The 12,551-nt window shown below is 43.0% G+C and overlaps 1 gene segment (V, D, J or C); it reads left to right on the top strand.

Moving 5' to 3' along the window:
- The first annotated feature begins 3,108 nt into the window (after positions 1 to 3,108).
- Positions 3,109 to 12,551, top strand: part of LOC137457903 (Ig gamma chain C region-like) — a 31,086-nt gene continuing 21,643 nt past the window's right edge. The window contains 1 exon segment of the C gene segment in view: positions 3,109 to 3,238. Coding sequence covers positions 3,109 to 3,238 — 130 coding nt within the window.

Below are 12,551 nucleotides of genomic sequence, written 5' to 3'. Positions count from 1 at the left end.
AAGCCTCACCAGGATTAAATCTGGACCCAGTTTGTCTGTTGATTCCACCCTAGTCCCGACTCTGGACCCTGTTTGGCTAGTGAGGCCTCTCTAGGCTCAATCTGGACCCAGATTGGCTCTTCAGACCTCTTTCATTCTGGACATAAACCCAGGTTGCCTCGTGAGGCCTCTCTAGGCTCAACCTGGAGTCAGTCTGGATCTTAGGACCCCTCCAGGCTCAGTCTGGACACAGTTTGGATCCTGAAGCCTCTCCAGGCTCAAATCTGGACCCAGGTTGGCTCTTGAAGCCTCTCCTGGCTCAAATTTGGATCCAGTTTGGCTCTTGACACATCTCTAGGCTCTAATCTGGACCGAGTTGATTCTTGAGGGCTTTCTTGAACCCAAGGCTGGCCCCACCCAGGAGGGGGCAGGGCCAGGGGAAGGTTTTTGTGCCCTCTTCTCTCACCGTGGTGCTGGTAGTGCTGCTGCTTATGCCTATCACAGTGGTGCAGGGGGGGACAAAAACTGTCCTGGGGCCTCAGCTCCTGCCAGCAGCTGCACCTGGCAGGGCCTTGCCCAGGGGAGCAGCCCCTGGCTGGGCCTCTGCCCTCTCCTGGCCTCTGCTGCCCCAACTCTGGGCAGATTTCACCCTTGGGAGGCCATTCTCAGCCCAACTCTGGGCCTGCTTTGGGCCCTTGGGACTTTCTAGACCCAAATCTGGACCCAGTTTGCTCTTGAGGTCTCTTGTCTGGCTCTGGAGAGGGCACTGCCTCAGCTCCTTTGCCTGTTCCCCTGGTGTGAGATGAGAGGCACAACTCAGGACAAGCTATCAGCAGCCCCTGAGGCTCTTGATTGCCTGAATGCAGTGGATGGATCAGAAGGGGAGAGAGAGAAACCAGAGAGGGAGAGAGAGAAGAGAGAGAGAGAAGAGGGCAGGAATGATATCCCCAGCCCCCTGCCCCCCAGGACACTTTGAGTCTGTGGAGGGAAGGTGCTGCAGGAGCTGTTGGCTCTGCAGAGGAAGGCTGCTGAGGCTTGGCCTGGAGAAGAGAGGTGGTCCCCTGGACAGCCCCTGCAGCTCCAGGAGTTGCAGCAGGGGGAACTAAGGGCAGGGAGAGAGGGTTCTGCTTCTCCCAGGCTCCAGGTGTGGCCTGAGCAGTGCTGAGCACAGGGCACAATGACCTCCCTGCTCCTGCTGGCCACACTGTTCCTGCCTGGCAGCTCTCAGCCACTCTGACCCCAGCCTGTAGCTCTGCCTGGGGTTGCTGTGGCCACAGTGCAGCACCTGGCACTGGGATTTGTTGACCTCTGTCCTTCCTAACCTGAACCCAGGTTGGCTCTTGAGGCCTCTCTGGCTCAAATCTGGACCCAGGTTGCCTCTTAATTCCTGTCCATACCCAAGCCTGGACACATTTTGGGTCTTCAGACCTCTCTAGGCTCAAATCTGGACCCAGTTTGGCTCTTGAGGCCTCTCTAGGCTCAGATCTGGACCCAGTTAGGCTCTTTGCTCCATTTTTGAGCTAAAATTGGAGTTATTTTTGCCTCTTTTGGCCTTTCTGGATAGATTTCACAACAATTCTTGGATGAAAGTGGCCAGAATTGGTTAAAATTTTGGTTTAAAGCAATTGAAAATGGTTAAAAAGGGATTTTAGGCCCCCAAAGTGGCCAAATTTGGTTAAAAAAACAGTTCAAAATGGGGTTTTGGCCTCAAAAATGATCCCAAAGGCACTTTGCGAGCCAGACTGGAGGAGGAAAAAAAGGCAAAACCTCCAAGATTTGTAAAGAAGAACTCAAAGAGAGGACAAAATGTGACACTTTTGGTTAATTTCTGAGTTTAAAGTGGCCAAAATTGGTTAAAAGTGGTTAAAAAGGGAGTTTTGGCCCCAAAAATGATCCCAGGTCCATCTTAGGATATAGAAGAGGAAGAAAAAGTCATCTGAAATGGGGAGGAATCACTCCAAAAGAGGTCAAAAATTGACATTTTGGGAGACTTTCTCATCTTAAAAGTGGCCAAAATTGGTTAAAAATGGTTAAAAAAAAAGGGATTTTGGGGCCCCAAAATGATTCCATATCCATCTTAGGAGGCAGAGAAAGACAAAATCAACTGAAATGGGGAAGAGTCACCCAAAAAGAGGTCAAAAATTGACATTTTGGATCATTTCTTGGCTTAAAGTGGCCAAAATTGGTTAAAATTGGTTTGAAATTGGGTGAAAAGGGTTAAAAAGGGTTAGAAACGGTTGAAAATGGTTAAAAATGGGTTGAAAGTGGTTGGAAATGGTTAGAAATAGTTGAAAATGGTTGAAAATGGTTAAAAATGGGCTGGAAATAGTTTTAAATGGGTTAGAAATAGTTGAAATGGTTAAAAATGGTTGAAAATTGTTAGAAATGGTTAAAAATGGTTAGAAATGGTTAAAAATAGTTGAAAATGGTTGAAATGGTTGAAAATGGTTAAAAATGGGTTGAAAATGGTTGAAAATGGATAGAAATAGTTGAAAATGGGTTAGAAATCCTTGAAAATGGTTAAAAATGAGTTAGAAATAGTTGAAATGGTTGAAAATGGTTAAAATGGGTTAGAAATGATGAAAAATGGTTGAAAAGGGTTGAAAATAGTAAAAAAGGGGTTAAAATGGTTGAAAATGGTTAAAAATGGTTGAAATGGGTTAGAAATGGTTGAAATGGGTTAGAAATGGTTGAAAATTGTTAGACATGGTTAAAAATGGGTTAGAAATTGTTGAAGTGGTTAAAAATGGTTGAAAATGGGTTAGAAATGGTTGAAAATGGTTGAAATGGGTTAGAAAGCTGAAATGGTTGAAAATGGGTTGAAAACAGTTGAAATGGGCTAGAAATGGTTAAAAATGGGTTAAAATGTTTAAAAATAGTTAAAAATGGGTTAAAAATAGTTGAAAATGGGTTAGAAATGGTAAAAAATGGTTGAAAATGGGTTAAAAATGGTTCAAAATGGTTACAGATGGTTACAAAGGGATCCCAAATCCATCTGAGGAGACCGGGGTGGGGGGATGTGTGTGTGGAAATCATCCAAAACAGGGAAGAATCATTTTAAAAGGAGACAAAAATGGCTATTTTTGCTACTTTGGTGAAAATTGCTTGATTTAGCCCCAAAAAGGCTGCATGGGGTGGGAGGGAGGGGGGTTGGAGGGGAGGAGAGGTTTTTGTACGGGGCCCCACGGGGGCTGTGGCACTGTGGCTCCTGGTGGTATCGACGCCTGGGGCCAGGGGACCGTCGTCACCGTCACCTCCGGTGAGTCCTCAGCGACACCATCTCGGGTTTGACCAATTTGGGGCTTTTTCACCCCAAAATTTGGGCTCAGGGTCTTTGGGGGGGGAGGGGAAGGGTTGAAGGTCAGGGCCCCCCCACCTCGTTTTGGGGGTTTGAAGGGCAGGGCTGGGGTAAAGGAGTGGAAATTGGGGCAAAATTGTGGAGTTTTGGGGGTTTGGAGGTGAAAAATGGGGTGAAAAATGTTGATTTTGGGGGGTTTTGAGGTGGAAAATAGGCCAAGAGTCGATTTTGAGGTTAAAAATAGGGCAAAAAATGTTGATTTGGGGGGGATTTTGAGGTGAAAAATAGGCAAAAAGTCGATTTTTAGGTGAAAAATAGGGCCAAAAGTTGACTTTTAGGGGATTTTGAGGTTAGAAAATGGGGGGGGAAATGTTGATTTTGGGGGTTTTGAGGTGGAAAATAGGCAAAAAGTTGATTTTTGAGGTTAAAAATAGGGAAAAAAATTGAATTTTAGGGGATTTTGAGGTAAAAAACAGGGCAAAAAATGTTGATCTTGGGGGGTTTGAGGTAAAAAATGGGCAAAAAGTTGAATTTGAGGTTAAAAATAGGGCAAAAAGTTGATTTTTAGGGGATTGTGAGGGCAAAAATTGTTGATTTTGGGGTTTTTTGAGGTGAAAAATGGGCAAAAAGTTGAACTTGAGGTAAAAAAATAGAGAAAAAATATTTTTAGGGGATTTTGAGGGCAAAAACTGGGGCAAAAAATGTTGATTTGGAGGGTTTTGAGGCGAAAAATAGGCAAAAAGTTGATTTTGAGGCTAAAAATAGGGCAAAAAATGTTGATTTGGAGGGTTTTGAGGTGAAAAATAGGCAAAAAGTTGACTTTGAGGCAACAAATAGGGCAAAAAATTGACTTTTAGGAGATTTTGAGGTCAAAAACAGGGCTAAAAAGGTTGATTTGGGGGTTTTCTTGAGGTCAAAACAGGGCAAAAAGGTTTTGTGAGGGGAAAAAATAGGGCAAAAAGTTGATTGTTTTGGGTTTCTGAGGTCCAAAATAGGCAAAAAGTTGACTTTTAGAGGATTTTGAGGTCAAAATTGGGGGCAAATGTTGATTTTGGGGGGATCTGAGAGGAAAAATAGGGCAAAAAAGTGGATTTTTAGGGTTTTCAGGGGTGAAAATAAGGCAAAATGCCGATTTTCAAGGGATTTAAGGGCAAAAATAGGGCAAAAAAGTTTATTTTGGGGGGATTAAAATAGGGAAAAAAGTTTATTTTTTCGGGGTTTTTGAGGTAAAAGTGAGGGAAAAAAAGTTGATTTTTAGGGGTTTTGAGGTAAAAATTAGGCCAAAATGTGGATTTAGGGATTTTATTGAGGTAAAAATGGGTCCAAATGATGATTTTTTTAGGGGGTTGTGGTAAAAATTAGGCCAAAAATGCGGATTTGGGGGTTTGGAGGTAAAAATGGTTTCAAAAGTTGATTTTTTAGGGGGTTTGAGGTTAAAATTGGGGCAAAAATGTGGATTTAGGGGTTTTATCGAGGTAAAACTGGTCTAAAAGTTGATTTTTTAGGGGGGTTGAGGAAAAAAATAGGCAAAAAATGTGTATTTGGGCGTGTTGAGGTAAAACTGCATCCAAAAGTTGATTTTTTTTTAGGGGTTTTGAGGTAAAAACTAGGGCAGAAATGTGGATTTTGGGGTTTTCAGGTAAAAATGGGTCCAGAAATCATCAGTTTAGGGTCCAAAAAGTGATCATTTGGGGGCTAAAAGAAAAAAATCATTTTAAGTCTAAAAAAACCAACTTTTGAGGGCCTAAAAATCATCATTTTGGGGCTAAAAGTTACCATTTTGGGGTTAAACCAGTAATTTCTGAGCTAAAAATCATCATTTTAGGTCTGAAAACCATCAAATGGGTCTAAAAAAATCATCATTTTAGGTCTGAAAATCATCATTTTAGGACTGGAAATAACTTTGTGAGGGTTAAAAGCTACAATTTTAGGGCTAAAACCCTTCATTTGGGGGTCTAAAAATCAACATTTTAGGCCCTAAGATGGCTGCCAGGAGCCCCAAAGACTTTGAGACCCTAAGATGGCTGCCAGGGAGCCTTAAGATGGCTCCCAGGAGCCCCAAGCCAGGCTGCCAGGAACCCTAAGATGGCTACCAGGAGCCCCAAGATGGCTACCAGGAGCTCCTCAAAGACTTTGAGGCCCCAAATAGCTGCCAGAAGGCCTAAGATGGCTCCCAGGACCCTCAGACAGGCTGACAAGAGTGATAAGATGGCTCCCAACAGCCCCAAGATGGCTACCATGAGACCCAAGATGGCTACCAGGAGCCCCCAAAGACTCTGAGGCCCCAAATGGGCTTTCAGGAGCCCCTAAGATGGCTACCAGGAGGCCTAAAATGGCATCCCCCAACCCCCCCACCCCCGCTCGAGGGGAGCCTGCACCTGGCCCTCAGCTGCTTTGGTGTTTTTCAGCCCAAACTTGCTCAAAATAGCTCAGATTTGGGGCAGGGCTTTCGAAAACAACAACCAAAAAGGAGAAGTTTTGGGGCCCTGAACTTCCTCTTTTTTGGGGGTTAAAAAAGAAGATTTGGGGGGGGGTGGGGGGGAGGTGAAAATTGAGCACTTTTTTGGGGTGAATTTGGAGGATTTTGGGGTTGGGGTGAAAAAGGCAAAGCTGAGGCCGAAAAGAGGCTGGGAATGGGGGGGGGGAGGTAATTAAGTAGTTATTAGGGGGGTGATGAGGGGGTTGGAGGTTAATTAGAGGAGGTTAATTGGGGGTAATTAAGTAGGGGATTAGAGGGAGAGAGGTTAATTAGGGAGAGGGTAAGAGGGAAGGGGAGAAGGAGTTAATTAGGGGGAGTTGGGTGATTAGGAGGAGTTAATTGGGGGTTAATGAAGGGAAAGGTGGTAATTAGGGGGATTAATGATAAGGAGTGAGATAATGACACAGCTAATTAGAGAGGGAGAGGAATGATGTTAGATGAGGTTAATTAGTGAGGTGAATGATATCAAGTGAGGTAGATTAATGATCTGTAATTAGTGGGACGATCTCAAATGAGGGCAATTAATGAGACTAAATGAGTTTCAGTGATATTAAGTGAGGTTCATTTATGACATTAAGGGAGATTAATGATATCAGAATAGTTTAATGCTATTAAAAGGGATTAATTAAGGATATTAAATGAGGCTCATTCATGATATTGAATGAGATTTATGATATTGGCTTAGTTGAATGATATCAAAAGGGATTAAGGAGATTAAATGAGGCTCATTAATGAGATTCGATTAGGTTAATGATACCAGAATAGTTTAATGACACTAAAACGGATTAATTAATGACATTAAACTAGGATTCATTGATGATACTAAATGAGGCTAATAACAGAATAGTTTAACGCTATTAAAAGGGACTAATTAATGCTATTAAAATGAGGTTCCTTAATGATATAAATTGAGGCCAATGGATGATACAAAAATAGATTAATTAATGGCATTAAATTAGATGAAAGAATGATATTAAATGAGTTTAAGGATATTAAAGGAGGTCAATAATGACATTAAATTAGGTGAGTGATGTTAAAGGAGGATAATTAATTTATACTAAATGACTTGACTGATAATAAAGAAGTTAATTAACGACATCAAATGAGGTGAATGATGTTAAACGAGGTTAATTAATGGCATTAAATGAGGTGGAGGATATTAAAGGAGGTTAATTAATTACACTAAATTAGTTGAGTGATATGAGAGGAGACTGAAGAATGATATTAATTGAGGTTAATTAACGACAGCAGAAGAACTTAGAGACATTAAATTGCTTTAATCACATTAAGAGATAGAATTAAGGCATCCTAATGAGAGCATTAAATGGCAAGGTCAATTAAATCATTACGGGAAGAAATGATTAATCACCACATTGTCGGTGAGGATTTGACCTCAATTATTAAGTCGTTAATTATTGCATTGATAGGAAGGTGAAATTGTTAAATCTTAATTAGCACAGCCTTAATTAAACCAGCCTTAAGTTTGCAATTATTAAGTGGTTCACTAATTGCAGTGCTTAAAAGCAAATTGCTTTAAAATAAATCAGCCAATTATCAATCCTTAATTATCATTGAATCGTTAATTAATATTTAATAGTTATTAAGTAAAAGGAATTAAATATTTTGTGGAATTAATTGGTGTTTAGTTAATATATTTAACTTAATGACTTGTTAACTACTTCTACATTTAACCTAAGCACTTACTAATTATATGTATTTATTTATTAATTCAAATAATTAGTATTTATTTTGGCTCATTCAATGAATTCAAATTAATTGATTTAGTTTTTAATTGAATCGATATAATTAATTAGTTTAGTATATTCTAATAATGAAATGCTTAATTCCTTTTAATTAATAATTAACTAATTAAGTTAATTAGATTAACTTATCAAATTAATTAAATTAAATTAATCAAAATAATTAATTTAAATAATTTAATTTTAAACTAATTTAATTAATTAAATTAATTCCCTTTAATGTGCGCTTTAATAATTTTCTTAATTTGATAATTTAATTGTTGTTAATTAACCAAACATTTGATAATAAACTTTGATTATTACATTTGATAATTTAGTTAATCTATCAATTTAATAAATTAATAATGTAATTTATTAATTTGTTAAATAGAGTAAATTACTCCATAATTAGTTAGTTTAATAGTTTGATAACTTGATTAGTTAATTATTAGCCAATTTAATAATTTAATAAATACTTAAATAACTAGTTGATAATTTAATAATTTGGCGAGTTAATAAATTAATTTTTTGATAATGAGTTAATTTAATAAATTGGTGATTTGATAAATTAGATACTTTAATAATTTAATAATTTTGTTAATAATACGATAAGTTAATATAATAATTATTCTATAATTACTTAGTAAATTGATTAGTTAATAAGTATTAATTAGTCAGCTTACTAATTTGACAATTATATAGCATAATTATTCGATAATTCGTTAATGTGATAATTTGGTGACTTCATAAATGAATAATTAGATAAATTGATACTTCGATAATTCAATAGTCTTAATATTTCGATAATTGAACGATTGCTTAGTGACCAACAATTCTACAGTTCGGTTATTGGCTCATTGATTAATGGTTTGATTAAGCAACGATCCGAGAATTGCCTCATTAAGCGCCTTGAGTGCCCTGGGCGATGCTTCATAGCTTTAATTGCCTTAATTAACACAATCAATTGCTGTAGTTTATTAGAGTGTGAATTGAGTATGAATTGCTAAATTGCCCTGACTTATCGAGGCCTTACTTAATGCTTCGAATCGTCTTAATTAAGGGAATTTCGGGCGTTAATTAAGGTATTAATTGCTAATTAAGAGCATCTAGTCATCTAGTGGGCGGGGGGGCTGTACTCACCAGCTTTAAGTGTTTTAATTAAAAGGTATTAATGATCTTACTTAGAATATTAATTGCTAATTAATTACATTGAGTGATCAGAGAGGTTACTTAATAGCTTTGGTCGCCTTAATTAAGAGTCTTAATGATATTAATTAGGCTATTAATGGCTAATTATGGGAATTTATTACATTAATTAAGGTATTAATTGTAATGTAAGTGCATGGGGTAGCCCCGGGGGTGTGTACTCATCAGCTTTAAGGGTATTAATGATCTTAATTTAAGGGTATTAATGATCTTACTTAGAATATTAATTGCTAATTAATTGCATTGAGTGGTCAGAGAGTTACTACATACTGGCCCCATACTGGTTCATACTGGTTGGTACTGGATCTGTACCGGTTGGTACTGGTCCATACTGCTCCCTTACTGCTCCCCTACTGGTTTGTACTGGTCAGTACTGGTCAGTATTGGTCGGTACTGGTCCCATACTGGTCCATACTGGTCCTGTACTGCTCCGTACTGGTCCCATACTGGTCAGTACTGGTCAGCACTAGTCGGTACTGGTTGGTAGTGGTCCGGTACTGGTCAGCACTGGTTGGTACTGGCCCGGTACTGGTCAGCACTGGTCGGTACTGGTCGGTAGTGGTCCGGTACTGGTCAGCACTGGTTTGGTACTGGTCAAGTACTGGTCAGCACTGGTCGGTAGTGGTCCGGTTACTGGTCAGCACTGGTTGGTACTGGTCCAGTACTGGTCAGCACCTGGTCGGTAGTGGTCCGGTACTGGTCAGCACTGGTTGGGTACTGGTCCAGTACTTGGTCAGCATTGGTCGGTACTGGTCGGTAGTGGTCCGGGTACTGGTCAGCACTGGGCGGTACTGGTCCCATACTGGTCGGTACTGGTCCATACTGGTCGGTACTGGTCTGTACTGGTCCCGTACTGGTTGCTACTGGTCCCATGCTGGGTCGGTACTGATCCGGTACTGGTCGGTATTGGTCCGGTACTGGTCTGTACTGGTCAGTACTGGTCAATACTGATCCCATACTGGTCAGTACTGCTCCCTTACTGGTGGAGTACTGGTCAGTACTGGTTGGTACTGGTCAGTACTGGTCCCATACTGGTCAGTACTGGTCGGTACTGATCCGGTACTGGTCGGTATTGGTCCAGTACTGGTCTGTACTGGTCCCGTACTGGTCACTACTGGTCCCGTACTGGTCGGTACTGGTCCCATACTGGTCAGTATTGGTCGGTACTGGTCCCGTACTGGTCAGTACTGGTCCATACTGGACGATACTGGTTTCTGTACTGTTCGGTACTGGTCCGGTACTGGTCCTGTACTGGTTGGTACTGGTCGGTACTGGTCCTGTACTGGTCAGTACTGGTCCCGTACTGGTCAGTACTGGTCCATACTGGACAGTACTGGTTCTATACTGTTTCGGTACTGGTCCGGTACTGGTCCTGTACTGGTCGGTACTGGTGCCATACTGGTCAGTAATGGTCCATACTGGTCGGTACTGGTCCGTACTGGTTGGTACTGGTCCCCATACTGGTCAGTATTGGTCCGGTACTGGTCCTGTACTGGTCAGTACTGGTCCATACTGGACGGTACTGGTTCTGTACTGGTCGGTACTGGTCCAGTACTGGTCCTGTACTGGTCAGTACTGGTCCTGTACTGGTTGGTACTGGTCTGTACTGGTCTCATACTGGTTGGTACTGGTCGGGTACTGGTCCCGTAATGGTTGGTACTGGTCGGTACTGGTCCTGTACTGGTGCCGTACTGGTCGGTACTGGTCCCATACTGGTTGGGTACTGTCGGGTACTGGTTCCTGTACTGGTTGCCGTACTGGTCTGTACTGGTCCTGTACTGGTTGGTACTGGTCGGTACTGGTCCTGTACTGGTTGGTACTGGGTCAGTACTGCTCCTGTACTGGTCGGTACTGGTCCCGTACTGGTCGGGTACTGGTCCTGTATGGTGCCATACTGGTCGGTACTGGTCCTGTACTGGTTGGTACTGGTCCTGTACTGGTCAGTACTGGTGCCGTACTGGTCGATACTGGTCCTGTACTGGTCGGTATTGGTCCCCGTACTGGTGCTGTACTGGTCTGTACTGGTCCTGTACTGGTTGGTACTGGTCTGTACTGGTCCCATACTGGTCGGTACTGGTGCCATACTGGTTGGGTACTGGTCCTGTACTGGTTGGTACTGGTCCGCACTGGTCCCGTACTGGTCAGTAATGGTCCATACTGGACGGTACTGGTCCCGTACTGGTTGGTACTGGTCCCGTACTGGTCCGGTACTGGTCCATATGGGATGGTAACTGGTGCTGTACTGGTCGGTACTCGTCCTGTACTGGTCTGTACTGGTCCCATACTGGTCAGTTACTGGTCCATACTGGTCTGTACTGGTCCCATACTGGTCAGTATTGGTCGGTACTGGTCCCGTACTGGTCGGTACTGGTCCTGTAATGGTCCCATACTGGTTGGTACTGGTCCCATACTGGTTGGTACTGGCCCCAGACTGGTCAGTACTGGCCGGTACTGGTCGGTACTTGTCCCGTACTGGTCCTGTACTGGTCGGTACTGGTCCCATACTGGTCTGTACTGGTCCCATACTGGTCGGTACTGGTCCCATACTGGTTGGTACTGGTCCCATACTGGTCAGTACTGTTCCCATACTGGCCGGTACTGGTCCCATACTGGTTGCTACTGGTCAGTACTGGTCCCATACTGGTCCTGTACTGGTCCCGTACTGGTTGGTACTGGTCCCATACTGGTCGGTACTGGCTGGTACTGGTCGGTACTTGTCCCGTACTGTTCCCATACTGGTGGTACTTGCTCTGTACTGGTCCCATACTGGTTGGTACTGGTCGGTTCTGGTCCTGTACTGGTTAGTACTGTTCCTGTACTGGTCGGTACTGGTCCCATACTGGTTGGTACTGGTCGGTACTGGTCCCGTACTGGTCCGCTACTGGTCAGTACTGGTCCCATACAGCTTGGTACTGGTCCTGTACTGGTCTGTTCTGGTCCCATACTGGTCGGTACTGGTCCCCATACTGGTCTGTACTGGTCCTGTACTGGTCCATACTGGTCAGTACTGGTTGGTAATGGTCCTGTACTGGTCGGTACTGGTCGGTACTGGTTGGTACTGGTCCCATACTGGTCCGTACTGGTCCTGTACTGGTTGGTACTGGTCGGTACTAGTTGGTACTAGTCCCGTACTGGTCGGTACTGGTCCCATACTGGTCAGTACTGGCCTGGTACTGGTTGATACTTGTCGGTATTGGTCCGTACTGGTCCCTTACTGGTCAGTACTGGTCGGTACTGGCCCTTGTACCAGTCAGTACTGGTCCTTACTGGTTGCTTACTTGGTCTTGTACTGGTCCATACTGGTCCCGTACTGGCCCTCTACTGCTTGGTTCTGGACCCATACTGGTCCCTTACTGATCGGTACTGGTCCCTGCTGGTCCTGCAGTGGTCCATACTGGGTCAGTATGGGTTCACACCAATCCTTTACTCGGTTCCATACTGGTTTGTACTTGCCTTGTACTGGTTGGTACTGGTCCATACCGGTCCCATACTGGTTTGTACTGGTCCCCACTGGTTCCATACTAGACAGTACTGGTCCCTACTGGTTCCATACTGGACAGTACTGGTCCACACAGGTTCCTTACTGGTCGGTACTGGTCCATACTGGTCACATAGTGGTCAGTACTGGTCCTGTACTGGTTGGTACTGGTCCCATACTGGTTCTGTACTGGGTCCCATACTGGTTGATACTGGCCCTTGTACTAGTCTGTACTGGTCTAGTACTGGTCCATACTGGCCCCATACTGGCCGGGTACTGGTTGGTACTGGTCTCATAACTGGTCGGTACTGGCCCTGTACCGGTCAGTACTGTTCCCATACTGGTCAGTACTAGTCTGGCACTGGTCAGTAC

Source organism: Melanerpes formicivorus, unplaced genomic scaffold (genome assembly GCF_026170545.1).
Source record: "Melanerpes formicivorus ecotype bairdi unplaced genomic scaffold, bMelFor1.0.p_v2 SCAF_208, whole genome shotgun sequence".
Classification (NCBI taxonomy): Eukaryota; Metazoa; Chordata; class Aves; order Piciformes; family Picidae; genus Melanerpes; species Melanerpes formicivorus.
Note: the sequence above shows the minus strand (reverse complement) of the source record. Positions and strands in the feature narration are given on the sequence as shown.